Source organism: Thunnus thynnus, chromosome 9, assembly GCF_963924715.1.
Source record: "Thunnus thynnus chromosome 9, fThuThy2.1, whole genome shotgun sequence".
In the NCBI taxonomy this organism is placed as follows: domain Eukaryota; kingdom Metazoa; phylum Chordata; class Actinopteri; order Scombriformes; family Scombridae; genus Thunnus; species Thunnus thynnus.
The window spans coordinates 9,154,816-9,178,360 of record NC_089525.1 but is presented as its reverse complement, the minus strand read 5'-3'; the positions used below and the strand labels follow the sequence as shown (position 1 = coordinate 9,178,360).

The following is a 23,545-nucleotide window of genomic DNA, read 5'->3' as shown; positions in this document are numbered from 1 at the left end:
AGAAACAGGGACACTGATCCTGGAAAAACACAACTTAATGCTGTGAGTAACACAAACGAAAGGTCATTCACCTCTTGTATTGGGGTGGCTGCAGAAATCTCACTAATATCACACCCTAAGCAAATAAAACCAAAGCTATCTGCATGGCTAGATACTGTTTAAACCATACTTTAAAAAAATGTTATCTAGAATTTGTTTACCCAGTGTACAGTAAAGTCTAGGCTTTTCAACTATTTGTTGAAACAAACTCAGATTGTGAGCTGCACAGTCTGGCATCTTGAGAATGACCCAACACACATTGTTGTCAGATTGGCAAGGCGTGTCCCTCACTATTTCACTTTTTGTCATTGTACAAAATCCTTCATGCAAGAGAGATGCAACAATGTCTGAACAGTTGCAGAATGAGCTGCATTTACTTGTTATTCACAAACTACAACAAATTCTGAAGTGTTGACTGGGAGTAAGTTAGCGAGTACCAGATTTTATGACATTATCAGTCAGATTGAGTCAATGGCAGCAAAGCCTGTCCCCATCCCTGTTGTTAATGAACATCTGTCCAGCTGTACTGGCTTCGAGCCAGACCCTAAAGCCCTGCCAGCACCAGCAGAGCTGCCCTGTGGTTCAGACCGCTGTCTGCTTTCTGTTTTAACTGCTTACAAAGGCAATTTTACTTCATCAACAATGCATCCTTCTTTGTTTGTAACTATTATTAGTCAAACCAAATTCTAATAGTGATCAAATGTGATGCTCCAGAAAAATGGTCCATTTTTTCTTAGGAAAATTAAATTTTCTTTTTGATCATTTCTAACATGTGACAGTTTGTTTGGACACAAAAGTGAAATTTAACCATTTTCCTCTCTCACTTTCAATTTTTGCAAAAGTTTTGAAATAGGAGCATTGATCAAACAGGACGTTGGTGCCATACGCATACATACGCACATGACGTTCCTGCTTTACGTGATGACGTCGTGTTGTAGGCTCGGCTATGATGGCAGCCGCAGGTTGACATCGATACAATAGTGAATATAAACTATTTAAAAGTTAGCGGAAAACCCCCCGACACAGTAGCGCAGGTCAAACTAACAGTTTTGAGATAGTACACGCTTAAAACACACCCGCCCGGTTTGGGGAACGGTAAGTTACCGAAGCTACAGTCAGCTTTGCAGTATCAAAGTGGCAGAGAGAGAGAGAGAGAGAGAGAGAGAGAGAGTGAGTGAGTGTGTGTGTGTGTGTGTGTGTGTGTGTGTGTGCTGCTATGTACTCGCCTCTTTCTTGGTTGCACACACTCCTGTCTATCTGTCGAGACCGGTGTCTACTTTAGATGTGTGCTGAAACTGAACACACCTGTCCTGCCCACGTTAACTAATGCTAAGTGTGCAGCCTGCTAGCCGCTACAATCAACCTAGCTGGCCCAAAGTGCTGCTGAAAGCTGCTGCGACGAGCTAACGTTAATGTTAACAGCAGCTGGCCGAGCACGTCCTTCATATTTTCAACAGCTGCTGCTCCCACTGTGTGTTTGCTTTCATATAACTTGTTCATTTAGCTGTTAAAGTGCAGAAGTCCAGGTGTACAGAAGCACAAACTCGCCCTGAGATTCACTTAGCTTCCCAGTGCTGAGACTAACATTGAGATCTTTGTGATTTGATACCCAGATCAGGTTGTATGTCCTGCAGTTTATATTATAATGATTTGTCAGGGTTTCTTGGATATCCAGGGATCATGTGTCCAATGCTTTTGTCCTGTCACAGGTCAGCATGCCAAGGTAGGACTGTGAACAAGCTGTTTTCTTGAAGCTTTCTTTGTTTCCTTTCTTTTTGCATCTTTCTGTTTGCATGTTGAAGTGGCACTATGCCCGCAGCTACTGTGGATCACAGCCAAAGAATATGTGAGGTGTGGGCCAACAACCTGGAGGAGGAGCTGAAGAGGATACGACATGTCATTCGAAAATACAACTACATCGCTATGGTGGGTGACACGTTGACATAACCGGGGAAGATGAACACTGCCAGACATCTCACTGTGACGCTGAGCTGTGTTTCCTTTGTGCATGACGTGTTTTCTCTTTGCAGGACACAGAGTTTCCAGGTGTCGTAGCCAGACCGATCGGAGAGTTCAGGAGCAACGCCGACTATCAGTACCAGTTACTGCGCTGCAATGTGGATTTGCTCAAGATAATCCAGCTGGGCCTCACGTTTATGAATGAACAAGGGGAATACCCTCCGGGAACATCAACATGGCAGTTCAATTTTAAGTTTAACCTCACGTAAGATGAACTCCCATGTCTCTCGCACTCTTTTGTCTTCTCGCGTGGCATTCAAATGCATCAGCCCCCTTGATCCTGACATTATATACAGTTAACAGGCAGCTAACGTTTTTTTTTTTTTTTTGAAGATTGCTCACAGCATACGCACATGAGACAGATGTAGTTACAAAAAGTGACTGTTTGTGGCCAGAATTTAGATCTCTTGCGTACAGCTTCCAACATTCAGGCTATTTATATATAATGACAACGCTTAAATACCGATCTCATTCCGACTCGATTGTCTTTTGTATTTGTGATGATAACAATGAGACGTCCGTGCTGTTCTTTCTCATCAGAGAGGACATGTATGCACAGGACTCCATCGAGCTCCTGACCACTTCAGGGATTCAGTTCAAGAAGCACGAGGACGAAGGCATCGAGACGCTGTACTTTGCCGAGCTGCTGATGACATCAGGAGTGGTGCTCTGTGACGGGGTCAAGTGGCTGTCGTTCCACAGGTATCCTGCTTTTGAAGTCATCAGCTATTTTTATTGCAGCCAGTTATGTTTGAATTCAGGCTGCTGTCTGGTAGACGGACGCATAGCAACATGACTCATATGTCCTCTGTGTCCACGTTATTGAGGAAATGACTGAAAGTTTGTTCATTCATTTTGTTCAGCTGGTCCAGTGCTTCACCTTTTTTTTTTTTTCTTTGCTCCTTGTTTTTACAGTTGGCTGTAAAGGTAATGAGAAACACAGATGAGTGATAGTTGTAGCAGCATAATAAGACTGTTCTGTAGGACATGAAAATAATTTTAACTTATTCACATTAGTGTGTATGAGTCATAATATCCGTGAACCATCCTGGCATATTGTTTAGTATACAGGCTGGTACTACTGTTTCACCCTTCAGTTAGATAATAAAAAAGCGCTATCAAATTCAGATAAAAGGAGGTGAGAAATATCAAATTTCTTTTCAGACATCAGAGCATCACTCGCATAATAAACTGTATATTTTATCTAAACTGTTTTATAATGATGATTTGCTGCCCAACCTTCCTTTTCTTGTGTAAGAGGTAAGATGTTACGCAGAAAAAAAGACATTATTTCATCATAAACGTTTTAAAACATGAACACATTCTGTTAAAATTTTGCTGTTAAAGTTTCTGTACCAACACTAACAAACATATTTATTGTCTTATTGGTCACTAGTGAACTACAATCTGCTGCTTAACATCTTCATTTCGTACTCAGTTTCCCACTGTGTCTCCATGGCAAACTGAGGCTAAAGATAACCAGGCTTTGGAAAATATGCAAAGCTTAGGTTTGAAACATCACTGTCGTCTCGTTCAGGTACTTCGAACACACTTTTTCAAACAGGTTTTACTGTCATGTTACTTTTGTTTACGTGTTACTGTCTTATCATTGTATTTTTTTTTATCCTTCTGTCTGTTTTTCATTGTTGTTTGTTGTATTCAGTTTTAATCTCTTCTGCTTTTGTTTGTAATCGGTCTGTTGTGAATCAGTGTAGGTCGAGTGTTGTAAAATCAGTTCCTCATCACAAAATCTTCTTGGGATGATGCAGTGGCATTATTTGGCCTTGCGTGTGTAGCAGGGTTGTGTATCTGACGGCTGCAGGCATGAATCCAGTCAGCCAGTTCTTGACAAAGTCACAAAAAATGTGACAAAGTCTCAAGAAACCTGCTGCTGTGTGCCCTTTGATAACACGGTGAAATTGTATTTACGTGTGTTTGTGTGTGTGTGTGTTGCAGTGGCTATGACTTCGGATACCTGATCAAGATTCTGTCCAACGCTAACCTGCCTGAGGAAGAGGTGGATTTCTTTGAGATACTTCGCTTGTACTTTCCGGTCATTTATGATGTCAAGTACCTCATGAAGAGCTGCAAAAACCTGAAGGTACTTAGAGAATTATTACAGTAGTTTTTTAAATCTTCACATCCTGATTTGTGGCCCTCAGGCTTTACTCTGACTTGGAGAGTGGATGTTGAGTGGATGACGGTGTTTTGTCTTCAGGGCGGACTGCAGGAAGTAGCTGAGCAGCTGGAGCTGGAGAGGATCGGACCGCAGCATCAAGCCGGCTCCGACTCTTTACTTACAGGCATGGCTTTCTTCAAGATGAGAGAGGTAGGCTCCGTACCACGCTGCATATACAGTCAGCTGAAAATGGGTAAAACATGTTTTTTCAGGATAAACTTATGAATTATGACTGTTTTCATGATGTGATATTTAATGAACATGTGAATGTCTGTTCTCAGCATCCTGCGCTATTTATGTTTCCTACAGATGTTCTTTGAGGATCATATCGATGATGCAAAGTACTGTGGTCACTTGTACGGGCTCGGCTCCGGCTCCGCCTACGTCCAGAACGGAACAGGGAACGCTTACGAAGAGGAGGCTAACAAGCAGCAGTCGTGACATCACTCCGAAAATCTCCCATCCTGCGGTTCACATTCAACAATCAGTGCAGCGCTGAAGCAAAGCTTCGACGACTGGATGATAACAATGGAAGAACATAAAACATACATGCATCGTTTAACAAGCTGTTTCTCATAGGTTCTGCTCACCTTAGACAACTGAATATTATGATGGTCAATAGGCGAAAAAATATCACAGCTGTCCTCACACATAACGCTGGTGGTGCGCCTGTGTGGGTTTAGTGTTTTATTCCTACGAAGCAGCGTAGACTGTCTGGTTGGTTCAGTTAAAATTTAACATGCTTGAAAAAGATGGGATTTTAGTTTTCCTAAAATGTTCTGTAGAAACGTTTTGCACTTTAAAGCTCTAACCTGATTTTATATGGAAAGCTGAAAATGTTTCTGGTGTGTCTCTCCTCTTTGTTGCCTTCTCTACGTTCCCATTTTACATTGTGAACATGTAAATCTTTACTATCACAACAACCGCTTTCACCATGCTCAGCCTTAATATTAGCTGCATTCTTATCTTTTAAACTTTAATTTATTGTACTGGTTATCTGACACTGAATAGATGCCCCAGTCAACACTGAGACGCCACATGTTGTGGTCTTCCCTGGTCATTTCTTGGATTTCTTGTCTGATAATGAGAAAGGGAGCTTTCAGTGAGTTTTTTGTTGAGTTTTTTCATATAAAGATAATGTTTATAATGACCTAAATAAGCTCTAGAAGCCTCTAGGTAACAAGCTGCTTATAAGTGAACACCATTTCCTCTGTTGTGTTGGTTTTCCTGTCGGCATTCATGATAATGCTCAGAATAGTTGCACACAAGCATATTTACAGGATGTACTTAGATGCATACAAATGGAGGAATGCTTCAGCTAAAGTAAGCATTGATTATTTGTATCTGTAAACGCCTTCATTGACTCAAGCACATAACGAACAAAGATGCATCACATCTCTAAACGACCTTGGCGCCGAGCATCAAATTCACCAGACCTTAAGAAACAATTAAAAAGTTTTAAAAAAAACTCACCTGCTGTAGGACAAGATGAGGTTACCCTGAACTACTCTGTTGGGAGTAAATATTCATTTTTTTAATTGAGATTAAGGTTTTGTAGAGTTTTAGTGTTGTAATAAAAGCAAACAAAAAAAACAAAACAAAAAAACCTTTTACTCATTGGGGAAAAAAATCATTTTAAAATGCATCTCTTTGTTTCGGTGGAGTTCATTTGACTTGTAGTTCGGGCCTTTGAATGACATTTTTGTGCAATTTATATTTTTTCTTGTATTGCTTTCCAGTTCATTCATGCTGCATAGAAGAGCCGCATGTACTAAAACGTTTGAATAAATGCTGTGTTGTTGAATAGTATCCAGAACTTCCGTAGGTGTGTGTTGAAGTGTAGGTTCACAACTTATTAACCTCCCTCTGCGTCAGATACTGATAAATGAAACCTTTTTCTTTCCGCAGAACATCGCTCACACTGTAAAAGAGTTTAAGAAAAGAATATGCAATATAAAAGAGGATTGTTTTTAGATTTTTTTGTAAATAAAGGCTTGAAACTTTTCTACCATAAAATGCTCGTCTGTTACATTTCTTCAGTGACTATTTAAACAACATACTGTTTCCAGGTAATGTGCAGCACAGAATTGAATGAGAAGCCAGAAGATGAGCTCATTTTATTCTTTTAAGGCATTACAACTGTACAATACATTGCCCCACACATCCATATTGTCTCTTGAGTCGTACATACAGAAGAATAGAAAAATATAGATTGACACTACTGTCACCATGAAGCTTTTTTTTTTTTTTTAAACAAGCATACATTCTCAAATTATTTTTTTTACAATGATGGTTTAATCATTTCCAGCCCAAATGAGAAAAGACAGAGTCCTCAGAAGGTGAAAATATACTGTACAAAGCAGCTGGAGCAGGTTTCTCTTTTTTGCTCTGCATTACATCCACAACATCATATTTGTGAGTTTTAGAAAAACACTCAACAGTATCTGCTTTTTGATGGTGACGGGATGTGCAGCATCACACGGAGGCCGGCCCTCCGGAGACAAAACAGTCGGGAAGCTTTTTTGACCGGCAGTTTAGACGTTTAGACTACCAGATGTCGCAGCACCAGATTTCAGGTGTTTCAGTGTGGCAGCAACATCCTCACTCATGCTATGAGTCAGAAGAGCCCTTATTCCAATGTAATTACTATATTACTACTCATTTGTTGTTTTCCAAGCAAGGGGAGAACATCTTGTGGTACAGTTCACTACAACAAGGTGTGTTTGAGTTGACATCCTGAGATGAAAGCATGCATAAGTTCCACGACACTCAATATTGTGGGTGGAAAACCTGCCCCCCCTCCAAAAAAAAGAAAAAAAAACCCTTCACTGTATTAAAATGGCTGCAGGGAATGTCAAATACATCACATTAACACCACTACTAGTACAACTGTTGTAGATCATTCTGAGAGTTTCTGTGACATACAAAAGCAGCCCCGATTGATTTCCTAGTATACAAAATGCAAAATGTCCCCTCTTCCACTGCTGCTCTGTGCTTATTCATATACAAACAAAAGAAAATCTGATTGCTGGAATGCAGTTTTAACTCGAATCCACTTGTTCTGAAGCCCAAATACTTTCAGATAGCAGCGGACACTGCTGCTCGTAACAATAACAGTAACACCGATGATAATAATAACCAGTTTTTCTCTGGTTTGTATGTCATGTGTCAGTTGTGTAAACCTCTCAGAAGCAGGGTGTATTATGGGAAACAACAAATATCGATGATGTCACCACCACGTCACATTCTGATAGGCACGAACACTGAGGAGGGGGCAGCATAGACCTGTTAGATGGAAACAAATATGTACATGACGTTGCTTTTATATTTTGATATGTGGATCATTTCTATATGACTGTAAACTTACTTTTCTGGATGGAACGTGTCGACTCTATCTCTGGTTACGCCTCATTTTCTATGGTCATCCCTGGGTTACTAGCACCTGAACAAACACACACAAATAAAATCCATCATCTACATCTAGAAAGGACAGATGGTTTGAAAGAGGAGAGAGGGAGTAAAAGTAAAGTGAAAATAGAGAAAGCATCCCTCAACAGACGAGGAGGAGGAGGAGGTCTACCCGTCCCAGGAGATTTAACAACTATACATTAGTTGGTCTCATGTGATGCCAACGACTCTGATGAGTGTCGTTACAACAGCCAGGAGAACTAACAAACCAAGTGGTATCAGTGACCTTGATAATGACCCCCCCCCCCAGTCAGTCAGAACTGAAGAAGTCCCTTGGATGAGAGGTGAAAGTATCCACAAACAAGTCCAGTTGCCCTTGTTTCAATCCTCCTTGGATAACCACGACGTGGATGACTGAGAATCTTCATCATCTACATCATAAAATATCTGTTTAATTATTGATTTTTTTCCTGTCTTGGGGTTGTGTAAGCAAGCAGCTTTGAGGGAAACCATTATATGGAGGATATCATTATCTTACCCTTCTTGTCCTTGTCTGCTGCATTGTCACTCTCTGTCCAGGAGGGGGTGCTGGTGAGCAGCCGGCTCTGACTCTCCCTCAGCGGCTTGGAGGGGAACTGGCGGGCGTCTGCTGCACTGGAGACATACAAAACACACATTAGCAAGAGAGTAGCCGGGAATTATGGGAGTAATATTCCCTCCTTTTTAAGATAAATTAGTCCTAAATCCCGTAATCCTGTTATCTAAATGCACAATTTAAAACTGCAGCCAGGTGATTTTCCTGCATCATTAAACCTACAGAGTTAATAAACCACTGGGCTGACTTGCAGTTGAGAAGACTCTAGTCTTTCTGTGCTGTACCTGGGTTTACTCTATGTGCGTGTTCTTCATCTTTTAACTTACGCCTTGCTGGCAGGGTTGGAGCCAGTGGGCGACGACGGCTGCTCAGGGTCCAGATTTACCAGGCATGCTGGGAACGAGCAACCGTCACCTAAACTGGAGAGTCACAGAGGAAAGAGGAAAGTAGTTTAAATAAGTATAGAATATATTAAACCCAGCATATGTAATAAAGGTAAATGTTAAAACATAGTGTAACAGTAGCTCAAGTCAAGAAAAGTCAAGCATCAAGTCAGTAAAATTACTCTACCCTACCACAGTAATATTTATGTAATATTAGCTAATATTATAAACCACAAACTACTGGTCATTATCAGACCAACTAACACTACAGCAGCAAATCCTCTCTAGTGTACAGAATTGAACAAGGGTGTGATTAATTGCTTATGAATCTTTCAAACATTACATAGTCTGGCTTTAATGTCACTATTTCCAAGCAGAAACTGACAACATAAGAAAGTACATTTTTCATGTGTTTGAGTATTTCAGTGGTTTAGTTTACAGAATAATAAATAATATAGTAGTAAATAGTTGTTTACAGAAGTTAAAGCTCTTTTGGGACATCTCCCTCTTGAATCACTTTGTTTCAAACTAAATAGCAGTGCTCACTTGCCCTTATTTTATTTTATAAATCCACATTCATTCATTCATTCATTTGTTCAGTCATTGATTCATTGATTCATTTGTTCATTCATTCATTCATTCATGCAGGACTTCTCTGACATCCTGAGTTAGATTCTGTTAAAATATGACTGAATGTTATTATTTGGCTAACACACACACACACACACACACACACACACACACACACACACACACACATAGTCCTTCTGCATCCATTCACCTGTCTGCTCTCATATATTTATCTCTCTGGACAATATACTCTATTTTTAACATGAAACTGGTGAGTGTGTGAAAGTCTGAGCATCAGTAAGCCTCTGTTTATGTTGAACATTATCTATCCAAATGTGATTTTAGCCAGCAAATTAACAAGGTGGCAGTCCTGCAAGTCACCATTTAACCCAAAGCATCTTAACAGATTACAAACTAGATTTGATTTACTGATCTAATTGTGTTTTATGTCCCAACCAGTGCAGCAGAATTTAAGCTCTTGAAGCAGAGCCTGAAGTCTTTGACCTTGACTCAAAATTACAGGTCATCATCAGCTCCTGAACTGCAAAACAACCTGTCTGTGAAACAAATAGCTTTTTAAACATAGACTTGTTTTATTAGATTTGGCTTTTAGTTTGCCCAACTTAAATTATGCTGTTTCTTTTAATCTAACTCATTTGATAGATACTTTTCCTTCTGAATTCCTCAAAAGGACCTTACCTGGAGAAAACAGGAATAGGCCAGTATTTGACTTCATCACCAAACACCTGGCGGAAGTTCTTACTGAAACCCAGACTGAAACCGTTCTTATCTGTGCCGTGACGAAACACCGGGGCACGCACAGCCTCTGAGAGGACAGACACGAAGAAGAACAGTGAGTCTGGCATAAAGATGAATAACAGGAGCTCAATCACACAATAGATCAACACATGAACGATTCCTGCTGAATAGTGGCGTCAGCAGAACATCGCTGAATGAAAGTGTCTTTGTTGTGCAGGTAAAGCAGATCTCAGAGTGTGCCACCAGGTGTGACTTCTCTTCCTGAGCAGTGTGGCAGTGTCTGTTACTAAGCTGCTTACTGCTCTGAGCCTTATGTCTTTGCATTACACTGAAACATACTCCTCAGGATCTAATCCATTCTCCTCAACACAGAGACAAAGTGTGCCACTGTGCACACATAATGAGAAACCACTCCGTCTGATACCGGCCCAAAGAGGCTCGTCAAATCACTGCGCTGATGAGGATGGAGACTGATGGTGGGAAAAACTCAATGAAACATCCTCATTAGTAGCAAACAGGAAGCAGACTGAAAGCAGATATTCAAGATACACAAACATGAGAGAGATATATACATACAGGCATGAACTACTGGCACGCAACCTACCAAGAGTGGATCTGTTCTTGCAGACGAGCCAGCAGTGGTAGGTGAAAAGCGAAGCGAGGCTGACTGAGAACATGGAGGCCGAGAAGAAGAGGAAGAGGATGTGGAACTTCGCCTGAGTGTCTGGTAGGCCGTTCTGAGGAGAAACCAAGACATCAACATAACAGCACCAGTACAGAGTACGTACAGTACCAGTATGAACTGGATCTGCTCAGTGGGTGTAAACTACTGGGTGCTGAATGACAGCTGATAGACTTCTACTAAACTATTCTACTGAGAGTTTATTACAGTCTTTCTATTTCATCGCTACTAACTGGTTGATTGGTTCGTACCAGATATTCTCTCAGACGGAAATGTGCTCTACCTCCAGCCTTGTAGAAAAACAAATAATTATGCCACATATATGAAACAGAAAGGACATTCAGATTTTATATAGGTATTATATCATTTATAATGAAACAATATACACATGAAAAAAAGGTTTAACTCAAGGTCAACATTGCTAGCTTCTGTTTAGTTGTCACGTGACTAGTTTGGGTCTCATGATGACAAGTGAGAAAAATCCATTTGCTGATGAAAAATCGTGACATGAAGTTAAAAGCCGAGAGGAGTTTTTTTTTTTTTCAAGCAATGTTCAAACTATTATTTCCAAGGTGGAAAATGAACATTCATGCTTGATATGCATAATACAATTAAAGGTTTGTATTGTGGTGCAATAGCTGAAATCCTGCTTACCGTCCAAAACTTAATGAAGTATTTCAGATCTGTAGCAGTTATAAAAAGGCAGTAGAGTAGCGAATATAACAAGAACAGCATGAAAAACTTATAGTTGGAGAATCCCACACAGTTGTTCACCCTGTAAGGAGGAAATGATGCAGGTTAGTGTTGGAAAATGTCACTAGTACATGTTGAGACAGGGCCGATCTTTTCTAGATGTAGAGACTTTTTTTTACATGACATTTGAGCAAAACTATAAATATTGGAGATGGGCTGTTTGGGTTGGTGGGAAAATTGTCACATAAAAAAAATCATGCAATATTTTGCTATAGTTCATTTTATCATTTTATCCTATAATTATTATGATTACTATGTTATTGGTTCATTGCAAATGTGTATATATTCTATTTTTCCAGGCTGTTTTGAACAAACTATGGTAAATGAATCACAACTAGTAATTAGATATTCACAATAAAAACACCACTCAGGATGTTTGTGTCACTTTAATGAAAGGATTTATAGAAAACTACAGAAGAAAAAAATCCCCTTCTGATGCTTTAACAACCAACATGACCCAATGGAGAGATGCATAAATTAAAACTAATTATCATAATCATATCATCATATTTTTTAATGAGGTCCCTCCTGGTCTGAACACTAGACTTGGTTCAATATGGCAAAGAGAGCAAACAAACTGATCATATATATCAAAAAATACACTGACTGGAATCAGATTTGTCTCACCCAGCTGCCAAAATCTGTCAGCTGGCAGGATGAGAGGTGACTTCATCAAACTCTGTCCAGTAAACTTAGCTTGAATGCAACTGATTCAAGCTATTAGAGATCAACTGACCATTTAACTAAACTGAATCAAGTCTTTTCCATCCTGAGCATAAATACTTTTGATCACAAAATCATGTAACCTGAATACTGTTGGGCCTTAAATGAAAAGAAGAAGTAATTACACAGACAACACAGTGTGAGAGCGGTATATACGGGTACATTTCTTTAAAATTCTATTCCTGGTTTAATCAAAGAGCCTCACTACATACCAGGGGCAGTGGTGATCCATCTTCAGGATGCATCTGTAACACAGCAGGGTCAGACGTCAATGTAATTGAATCTTATTCTGCCTGCCAGAATGCAATATATATGGTGGAGTCTTTTCTCTATAGGTGCATGAGCAGAGAGCCATACTTATCACAGACTGAACAATGGTGACATCGATCAGGCTTCAGCAGCTGGCAGCGGTCACAGAAACGGATTGCTGAGGAGACACAGCCAATTCAGTCACACAGCCGTCAGCAGCAGCCTCTCCTAACACTTGACCACAGACTAACAAGGTGACGGGGGTGAAATGAGCTCTGAGAGCTGCGTGTCAGTCTAGACTGCTTCTGTTGTTCTGCATCAGCAGCACTGTTCACTGTACTGTACCTCCAGAGTTGGTGCGGGTGTAGATGGGCAGATCCTTGGCTATTCTCCTCAGGATCTCCTGCTGAGACTCTCCCCGATCTTCACGCTCCAGCAGCTCTTTGTCAGAGAAGGACAGGTGAAACTATGTTGGGCAGAGCGAAAAACAAACACCTGTGACTTATCAGTATCCTCATCCGTGAGCAGTTATTTCTGATGAATCATAGCTTTGCATTTGTCAAAACTGGCTTGAATATTTTGTCAGATACATACTGCGTTAGCGTCAGTAATGCAGAAATATGTTTTACAATGAAGTGCAGCTCAGTAGGCAGTGAAGGGTATTTCTGTTTCCTCCATTTGTTTGTTGTTTTCTGCCCCAGCAGGCAAATGGGAGCAAAGCAGCACAGAGCTGCGATATTACTTTCAGTCACTCAGGCGATTTATGATTGAACACTGGAAGCAAATAACTCTGACGATAACAAACAGCTCGACACACGAAATTTCACTTTTATTACAAAACCTCAAGAGATCCAGCGATCGCATCTCATAAAGGAAAGCTTTCATTCGAGGTGATTATTGCCTGCATGTGTTTCACCTCAGTAGAAATTGAAATACAAGGTGGCTTTTCTCAGAAGTGTCCTCTCTAAGTCTTGCGTGTGTGTGTGTGTGTGTGTCTGTGTGTGCGTGCGTGTATTCATGCTGCAGAGCTGAAGTGCTGTGGTCAGGATCAGAGCCATTAGAGTGCAGCTCCAGGCACTTCCACTGGAAAGTATTATTAGTCTAAATGCAGCGTTCAATCACACAGGGAGGCTGTAACCTACATCTGCACTTCCCACGATGCCTCATCATCCCAGCTGACAATAACGCTGCGTCGCAGTCACACTCACCTCCTTCAGGGGGTTCATGGGCTTGGTGAAGATGGTTTGCCAGTAAGCCCATACAAACATGATGAAAATGACATGGTACACCAGCAAGTACACAACTGAAAGCAGACAGAAAACATAAACAAATCATCATCATCTATCATCAAGGACGTTTTGTGCATTGTCATTGTAGGCCAGTGTGAGAGTGAAAAAGAAACTGAAACAGAAATAGGACCACACACCACTTACATTAGGAATCTATAGATCTATATATATACCATAACAATAAAGATTTTGCTTGTACCAGATTTTGATCATAATTACACATGCACTTGCAGCAATAGTGACTCAATTATATTCCCAAATATTTAGAAAAAAGAATTCTCTGAAGCAGAGGCAGATTAAAAACAGTGTAAAATGATTGGTTTGTCTTGATAGATACCAAAAATTAGACATTGGAGGGTTTCTGCCTCTCTCATTTTATCTCTACACTCTGTAACACACACTGAGTGCAAGCTTTAAAGGAGTATATCGATGTAGCGTTACACTTTCATTAAGGTGGGAGTCTTGCAAGAGACAGATGAATGGTCTAAATTGAAGAAAACATTTTCTCTGATTTTATGAAGCTCCTCCAGAACCACAGATGATATTATTCAACAGTTTTCACAGGCAGAGTAGAACTCCTCATGATGTGTAAACTCATTTTAATGTGTAAAATCTGTGGGTTACCCCTTTAAACATACATGAGAAGTCGTTTGATACACTTCCAGCTGATAGAGGCTGACAAAATAGTTTTGATGTGAGCTGCCTCTGCAGGCAGATCCTGCTGAATCTCCTCTGGACTAAATTCAACTCAACATCTGACACTTTAAGTTTAAATAATTCCTCTTGATTTCTGACAGTGTTATAAAACACTTACCCTTTTCTCCTGTGTCTTCAATTGACTCTGCAAAATGAAAAGACACAGTCAGGTCTGTGTCAAGCAAAAAAAAGGTAAAACATTGTGGAGCATCTGGGTACAAAAGGCTGCTGTTTTGTTTTGTTTTTTATTCCTTTACATGTGCTGCTTTTGTTTACTTGATACATGTTTGAATGAAAGTCAATGTCCAAATTCAATTAGGCAAAACTGAAAAATGCTGACTCTGTAAATCCTAGTGTCCAGCACCACACCAGTGTGCTTGAAAATCCCAGTGACACACAATCAATATACACCATGCTCAGTTCCACTCATTGTTCCACTCGTATAGATAAGCATTACTGTGCATTGACAAAAGAATACATCCTGCGCAGTATGTTTGTGTGTGTTTGTGTGTGTGAATGCTGACAGCTGCTACTGCTCCCACCACAGAGGGGACCGGCTGAAGCTGCTGATCCCAGGCAGACATCAACACCCACACACTTGATGAGCGCCCCAAAAAACTTTCACAAAAACACACGTACAGATCTGGACTCACAGACTTCAAAATATAAAAATGTGTAACAGAGACAAGTGGAGACCTGTTGGAAGATCAGCTGACAGTTTTATATTTGTCCCAATATCTGAGCAATGATTAGCTGAGCATACAGAATCATCCGTCTTCAGCAATTAGCACGCACACACACACACACACACACACACACACACACACACACACACAGCAGGAACTGAAGAAAGGTGAGCCAAGGAGCTGAATCAAGGCATGCAGCCAAATATCATGTGCACGCCGTCTTGCCAGAAAGCCCCAGATTCTGACAGTGAAGCATATACTTTAGGTGTGTGGGTGTGTGTGTGCGTGTGTGTGTGAATGTATATTAATGTGTCTATTGAGGCATTACGGTCACTGCCGTACGTCAGCCTTCTCTTTTCCTGTTTGCATTCTTGCTCCAACAAGGTACATTTCCAACAATGCACAGACTCTCAGAAGCTAAACAATTTTCCCATCTTGGAAAGAGGGCCAACTGTTCGTAGGCTGATGTTTGGTGCTTTAAAAGAAAGTGGGTCAACCACAGATTGCTTGGGGTGAATTATGTAAGCCAGACAATGGGATTAACTGAGCTGCTGAGGTATCAGCTGATGATACTTTCACACAACTGTCCCTGTGTCTATCTGCAGAGCACATGTCCTGTCCTACTGCTGTTGTTTTCTTCTGTCTGTCCCATGTGACACGAATGCATCACAATTCCTCTCTTGTTCTACTAGAAGCAAAACAACACTGTTAAAAAGAGGCCTGATCAAACAGTGATTTTGTTTTTCTGTCACCCTGCAGTTATGAAAGATGTCTCAATATCCCATAAAGGCACCGGACACATAGCGTCCTGTAACTCTAGAAGAGGTTCATCCTGGGACAGACGCCACCCTGGTCAACCCACTGGCTCTATAACTTCCGCAGCACACTCAGCTCTCGCAGATCAGGTCAAAATGGATGTAAAGACTGTCATAAAGGTGCATACTTTCAGGCTCAGGGACATCGTCGTGTTTGCCTCTGTTTGGTCTCATTTAACCGTCTCCATTTCATCCCCCTTTTTGACAAGAAGAGATTTTCTTTCCTAGTGGTCTGAAAAGCTGCCAAGCAGAGCACAGAGTAGGCTGGCGAGATTCCTCTGAGACATCCTAGAAACCATTGCTCACTATCCAGGTCAACTCTGTGCTCACCGTTCACCGATGAGGCTCACTGTCTGCAACCGCACAACCCAGCATCGAGCCAGAGGGAGCGAGGAGAAGGCAGGCCAGACTTAAAGCCATTACAGTCAGACTTCTTGCCAAAAGATAATGCTGGTGGTGTTGTGGTTCAGATAATGAAGCTCAGCACCTACATAAAGCTATTACAGTAAGTCTTTAAGATAGTGCTGATAGAGTGGTAGTCAATGCATCTCACAGTGTAGATGAGTGAGCCACATGGCCTAATCCTTTTCTGAACCTCCTTTCATAAAAATGTAATAAAAGCTCCTTCACAATGGAGGCTATGCATGTTACATCACAGTAGGCGGAAGCGATTGTGGTTTCACCCACTGAGTGGCAGAAAGAGTCAAGCCAGGTTCAGACTACAGGAGTTGTGGGCCGATTCATCCCTGATTCACCCCTCTGATGTACAGACCAGATTATCTGCTAATGTGAGGGGTTTACAGATCCAATCTAAAACCTCCATAACTGCTCACAGACTCATCAGGGCCACCCCAATCATTTCAAATTTATTTGAGATTTAGGATTTAAAGGTGCAGTGTGTAGAATTTAGTAGCATCTAGCGGAAAAGACCTGGCATAAATGGAATATAAGATTCATAAGTATGTTTACATTAGTGTAATCATCTGAAAATAAGAATCATTGTGTTTTCATTACCTTAGAATGAGCCCTTTATATCTACATAGGGAGCGGGTCCTCTCCCACAGAGCGCACCATGTTGCACCGCCATGTTTCTACAGTAGCCCAGAACGGACAAACCAAACACTGGCTCTAGAGAGGACCTTTTGAGTTTTTTGCAAGTTTCACAGCCACTGTAGGTTTTCCTACACACTTGCAAGTGGAGGGTGAGGAGAGGTGTATTCATTTGGTTGCAGCCTGCAACCTCACTGCTAGATGCCACTAAATTCTACACACTGAACCTTTAAAATCTGGATGATTACGTCGCTACTTTCTGAATGGGATCACAATAGCCAATGAGAGAGACAAGTTTACAAGGACACGGAAGTGAATGAGACCAAAAGAAACAACAACAAGGTTGTACAGGTGCATTGGACAGCTGAGATGGAGGAAAGGCTTGTCGATATGTGAAAAGAACACAACTGCCTATATAACATGTCTTTCAATACATAATAACCATACGGACAAAGAGAAGAGCTTTACTAAAGCAAGTTGTTGCACCATGTCAGTCTTCATTTTGTTTACATCTACTACCCTATGAGATCACGTGAGCGAGAGGTGGTGCATTACTTCCTCTGGCATGATAATCTCATTAATATCCTCTAGTGTGTTATGTGCTATTATTTTCAAATCTTGCAATGTGTGCATGTTTGAGATTAGAGAGAAGAACATCTGTGAACTTTCTCCTTATGTGCTTGATGCAACCCGACTTCAAAATCAGTTAGGATTTTAAAACTCCTGTAGTCTGAGCCCCGCTTAATTTACTGAGTGGCAGCGTTAGCATTGAGCTTGAATGCCACAAAAACACACACAAAACACATCTAAAATGGGAAAGAGCTGTTGTGCGATTTGACTTTACAAATAATTTCAACAAGGAATCAGAGCTATCGTTTTACAGACTGCCAAAAGCTAAAGAAAAGCAAAGCAAATAGATTGCTGCAATTTGTAGAAACAACTGGAATCCAGGCACCAAAATGTGGATTTGCGGTTGCCATTTTGTTTCAGGTATGTTAGATTTTTGGGTGAAATCACAACTTAATTTATATACTGTATTGACTTCTAATCAATTAAACATTTAGCATCTTTAATTTATATTCTGTGTGACTGTAAAGTTTTTGTCAGCATTTAATAAAAACATCCATGATGAGCCTTGTGTCCTACAAACAAAGAGGGGGATGGTTAGATAGTGTTAACAAACTAAGACAAATCCAGTTTTCCTTATAAGGGGGTACAGTTAGACAGATAGCCAGATAACTTTAAAAGTTGCTCCAAAATATGCTTTTTCTTTATTATTAGCATCTTTATGGGTGGCTGAATCACACTCCTAGGCCACCTTTGTAATACCCTCCAACCCCCATACACAAGTCAAATGCTGTAAGTAATGATGAAACCATCCTGTGCATGCTGGTGTCATGAATTGGAAATATTTCAATGATACACAAAAAACCCTGATAACCACTTCCTTGTAACATTATGCTGACAGTTCCTGGTTGAACTGTTATTGTCATGTGACTGACACTGTCCACACACTGCGTAAACAACAAGCCAGTCTTCTGCACCCAGAAAAAAAAAAAAATCAGCCTGGACCACTAACTGCTCCCACAGAATGTCTCCCCCACCCCATCACCAAAAGAAAAAAAGGCATTTCCCCCTCACACAGACACACACCTCCTCCTCATACTACCCAGACAGCTGATTGCTTACCTATGCAAAGCTGCAAAACATAGGCGTAGTACGACCAAGCCACTATGAGGGCGATGAAGAGGACCGGGATCCAGTACAAAACTCTCCAGCAGCCCCACTTGATACCACGCGAGCCCGACGGTGCCATAGTCTAGGAGCGGATCATCTCCCGTGCGCATTCGTCTGTTTCTCACCCTCCACGTCCTCCTCCCTCCCTCTCTCTATCTCTTTCTCTCCCCCCCTCTCTCTCCCTCTGTGTGTGTGTGTGTGTGTGTGTGTGTGTGTGTCTGTCTGTGTCTTCCTGAAGACTGTCACTGCATCGTAGCTCCGGGTCTGATCAGTCTAATCGGCAGCTTAGACGGAACATCCTACCAGCCAGCCTCCCGCTCGGCCCGCCTCTGATGCTGCTGCCGCCGCTGCAGCTGCTGCACTGCTCTCCCCTGATCGTCCTGCTCAGCCACTACAGACTACACAATATTGACAGCACACACACGCACACACACACACACACACACACACACACATGCATACACACACACACGCACTGAGAAAGTCAGCACCGCCCTTGCTGCCTCCCAACGGGTTGCCATGACGTCCGCGGGATGCTGCAAGCCCTGCACATTTTTCACCGGGAGCAGATGGGTTCAATAAGTTCGAGCTCGTGCGTTGAAACGTATGTGTGTATAGTCACCTCTAATACACGCATCTATGTCTACAGAGGAGATGTAACGATGTTTGCTCGAGTCAATTACCATCATGTTTTACTTGCAAACCAAGAAAAGAAGAAGCACAGTCACACAAGACAGAAGTGTAGTTTTTTTGGCAATGCTGTGGTTCTCTGTTGGTCTGTCCACCACTTTGGTCCAGACTCAAATCATTGTCTCCAGAGGATGAATCGCTTTGGTAATCCTCTGACTTTTCCTCTAGCACCACCATGAGGAGCTAGAGGAAAAGTCCATAAACACACTCACTCTCTGCTCTGTATATGTGTGTGTCGGTCAAACAGACACAGTGACAGCAGAGGAGCAGCACACAGCAGCACTCTACACACAGCAGAGGAGGGAGACAGAGAAGCAGGGAAAACACTGAATCAAATAAAAACACAGCGATGTAACCTGGTTGCTACTTTGAATCCTGACCTCACATCCTGTGTGCTGTTATTGGCTGGGGGTTACACACCCACTGTCCAAAGGTTGATGAAAAGAGACGTCCCAAACACAGCAAAATAATAAGAAAGTACAGGCAGAGGACAGAGTCTCTGTAGACACATACACCACCACACACTTCTAGTAGGTCATAAGTGATGACTGAGAGGGATTACTTTTGTATGACTATATACATTTTTTAAATATCATCCTGCATAGTATACCTTTAAAGTTAAAGTGTTAGTTTTTACATTTCTTGGAATATCTTGACAATGACCGGATGGAGTACAGTGAAATGTGGTACAGACATCATACATGAGATGATGAATTTTTAAAAACTTTCATCTCTTCACTTTTCATCTTGTGCCACCATCAGGTCAACATTTCTGTTTGTCCAATACTTTAAACACAGCCTAAAGCATATTGTGTTTTGACAGTGTAGTTGAGGGTCTGCAGGATCCACTTGCTTCTGCTGCTACTGACCCCAATTGCAGCTGATTTTATTTTCTTTTTTCAGCTCTACATTATAGGCTACATTACCAAGCCCTCCTGCAGGCTGCAGTCTATTTATTCTGTGCCAGCTATCATCATATTAACTGAATACATTTACAAGCTGTATAAAAATGATGCTGTTTAAATGTGACATAAGCTGTGATTTACCATCTGTTGCAAATGTGATGCATATGGAAGCAAAGTATCGGTATGCAACATGATGTCTCACTCTGAGAAAAATCATTCATGCGTCAGTGGAAAACTGAACTTGTTTAGATGCAGTTTAAACTAGATACAAGAAACACTACCCGCACACTGAATCAGAGCTCTGTTTTCTTTATTTGTGACATTTCAACCAACTACAGGTCTTCCTCAGGCAAATACCCACAGGAAAGAAATAAGGCATATATATATATATATATATATATATATATATATATATATATATATACATATATATATATATACATTTAGCCAAATGACCAGTGACACTACAATCATCTAATCACATTCACATGTGTCATGACACCATCATCATAAGAAGAATAAAAACATTAACATGAAAGGTCGAATTATGTGCAAATTTTTGGTCAATAAGTCACAAAGATTTTACAATCTTACAAACAGAAATATCAAACACTCATTTCATATACACTGATCAGCCAAAACATTTAAACCACTGACAGGCAAAGTGAATAACATTGATTATTTCGTTAAAATGGCACCCGTTAAGGGGTGGGATATATAAAGTAGCAAGTGACCAGCCAGTTTTTGAAGTTGATGTGTTGGAAGCAGGAAATATGGGCAAACGTAATGATCCCTTTGACAAGGGACAAATTGTGATTGCTAGATGACTGGGTCAGAGCATCTCCAAAACATCAGGTCTTGTGGGGTCTTCCTGGTACGCAGTGGTCAGTACCTACCAGAAGTGGTCCAAGGAAGGACAACCACTGAACCTGTGACAGGGTGACAGGCGCCCAGGACTCATTGATGCATGTTGGAAGCAAAGGCTAACCCGTCTGGTCTGATCCCTCAAATGAGCTACTGTAGCGCAAACTGCTGAAAAAGTTCATGCTGGCTATGATGGACAAGTATCAGAGCACACAGTGTATTGCAGCTTTCTGCATATGGAGCTGCACAGCCGCAAACTGGTCAGAGTGCCCATGCTGACCACTGTCCACTGCCAAAAGTGCCTACAATGGGCACATGAGCTGAGCATCAGAACTGGACCATTGGGTAATGGAAGAAGGTGGCCTGGTCTGTTGAATCACGTTTCCTCTTACATCATGTGGACAGCCGGGTGTGTGTGCATCGTTTACCTGGGGAGGAGATGATACCAGGATGCACTACGTGAAGAAGGCAAGCTGGTGGAGGCAGTGTGATGCTCTGGGCAATGTTCTGCTGAAACCTTGGGTCCTGGCATTCATGTAGATGGTACTTTTACATGTACCACCTACCTAAACATTGTTGAAGATCAAATACCCTTCATGGCAACCGTATTCCCTGATGGCAGTAGCCTCTTTCAGCAGGATAATGCACCCTGCCACACTGCAAAAAATGTTCAGGATTGGTTTGAGGAACATGACAAAGAGTTCAAAGTGTAGCTTTGGCCTCCAAATTCCACAGATCTCAATCCGAACAAGCATCTGTGGGATGTGCTGGAAAAACAAGTTCGATCCATGGAGGCCCCACCTCGCAACTTACAGGACTTAAAGGATCTGCTGCTTACGTCTTGGTGCCAGATACCAGAGGACACCCTCAGAGGTCATTCGGAGTCCATGCATTGACGGGTCAGAGCTGTTTTGGAGGACCTACGCAATATTAGGCAGGTGGTTTTAATGTTATGGCTGATCAGTGTAAACAGTAGTAATAGTGTGCCATAGGTTGACTAGACACTAGGTGGCAACAAGAGTAATTAAAAACATATATAGTGTAATAATGTAATAAGAGGAAAAAATAGGACAGGAGACAAATGTTTATATGTATATAAATATACACCTGGACTAGGACTATATGAGTGAATAACCTACAAGAAGTGTTTAATATCAATGCAGTTAAACAATGCTGAGCAAAATAATGAATCTGTCCAGAAATGACAAATATACAATTAACTCCATGTGTGAGTCAATTTGTGACAATAAACTGTTTTGATATATAACATTTAATTACAAACATGTTCTCTATTACATCTTAAAGGCATATTATGTAACTTTTGCTGAACAGTGCAGTTAAATGAAAATGGACCATTGAATGTCCCTTTATTTAAGATTCTCTTAAGTTACTTATGTTACAGACATCATCATGTGGCGAACAGTAACACAAGTAGAGAAAAGTCTTTACATCAATATTCATCTAAAGTTTGCTATAGTTAGCTGACATTAACCACCATAAGGGAGTGGTCATACCAGACCAAGTTAGACGTTGGCAACAAAAGCCTCTGGGTGTAATGAAATGAGCTACTGTGTGCTTTATTTCTTCTGAATTCAGCTTTTCTTTTGTAAGAGGGAGATTATGTTATTTCTTCTTTAGTCTCACTTTGTATGAGCCTACTTAGAAATACAAAAAAAAGTGTGCTGTGTAGTTACATCTGAGTGTTGTAGTTACATTTCTAAACTTCTAGGGAAAATATAAAAATGTTATGCTGACCCTGAGCTCTCCTAAATGGGCATTTCTCTGATTTTATGCATGTGGATTGATTTACTTGTCACAAGGAGTACTATTCAACCTGTGACGACAGGCTATAATGTGTTTTGGTGATGTCATCAGGGTTATCTTGGTTTAGGTTTGAGACTTCAAAATTTGAACAGACCTCCTGATATAAACTTGGGCCCTGGGGTTTGAAAGATGTGGGCATTTACCAGGCAGAGAAGGTTTGATAAACGTTGCTATTGAAATGCATTATGGACACTGTAGGATCCAGTTTTTTAGGAACTTGACCCATACTAAAAGACTAAGTCTAAGACTAAGTCAGGATATCTCAGCCTCTGCTGCATCAATTTTGACAATTATTTTACTTTTGAGTCCCTCAATGATTTGACTGTTATCAAGCTATTACATACACATTATCATCATACATCTGTCCCAAATATATGGGCCAATAGGGGCCTACTAAACCTTCCCAAATTGGGTGCAATGAACACTAAATTGCTGGGGTTCCCCTTTAGGCTTCTCGTCGGAGGCTACAGCATTTTTGTGGATATGTACTGGATTTTTCACACTGCAGGGAAAGTGAAACCTCTTATCAAAACAGACTACAGCCAGGCAAAGGTGGACAAAAGTAATGTTACTTTTATATATCTATATCATATTTATGTAACAAACTAGAACTATAGACTATAAATCTAG

The 23,545-nt window shown here is 41.0% G+C and overlaps 2 protein-coding genes across 4 annotated transcripts; one reads left to right on the top strand and one right to left on the bottom strand.

The window, feature by feature from the left end:
* The first annotated feature begins 947 nt into the window (after window positions 1–947).
* Window positions 948–6,253, top strand: cnot7 (CCR4-NOT transcription complex, subunit 7). 2 transcript variants are annotated; one of them, XM_067598690.1, is made up of 7 exons: window positions 948–1,134; window positions 1,842–1,965; window positions 2,070–2,263; window positions 2,599–2,760; window positions 4,015–4,159; window positions 4,277–4,387; window positions 4,547–6,253. In XM_067598690.1, exons 2-7 carry the CDS (start codon window positions 1,849–1,851, stop codon window positions 4,676–4,678), a joined length of 861 nt encoding a protein of 286 aa, XP_067454791.1. In that variant the 5' UTR covers window positions 948–1,134; window positions 1,842–1,848; the 3' UTR covers window positions 4,679–6,253. The 2 variants fall into 2 exon arrangements, with proteins under 2 accessions (XP_067454791.1, XP_067454790.1); XM_067598689.1 differs by lacking the exon at window positions 948–1,134 and adding an exon at window positions 1,196–1,510.
* Window positions 6,254–6,336: 83 nt separating this feature from the next.
* zdhhc2 (zinc finger DHHC-type palmitoyltransferase 2) lies at window positions 6,337–19,094 on the bottom strand. 2 transcript variants are annotated; one of them, XM_067598687.1, is made up of 14 exons: window positions 18,585–19,094; window positions 14,463–14,489; window positions 13,568–13,662; window positions 12,705–12,825; window positions 12,468–12,537; window positions 12,323–12,355; window positions 11,289–11,409; window positions 10,886–10,924; window positions 10,557–10,689; window positions 9,893–10,019; window positions 8,567–8,659; window positions 8,184–8,299; window positions 7,605–7,679; window positions 6,337–7,522 (listed from the first exon to the last, which is right to left on the bottom strand). In XM_067598687.1, the coding sequence occupies exons 1-13, from the start codon at window positions 18,709–18,711 to the stop codon at window positions 7,639–7,641; spliced, it is 1,143 nt and encodes a 380-aa protein (XP_067454788.1). In that variant the 5' UTR covers window positions 18,712–19,094; the 3' UTR covers window positions 6,337–7,522; window positions 7,605–7,638. The 2 variants fall into 2 exon arrangements, with proteins under 2 accessions (XP_067454788.1, XP_067454789.1); XM_067598688.1 differs by lacking the exon at window positions 10,886–10,924 and having other exon boundaries at window positions 18,585–19,064.
* Window positions 19,095–23,545: the final 4,451 nt, after the last annotated feature.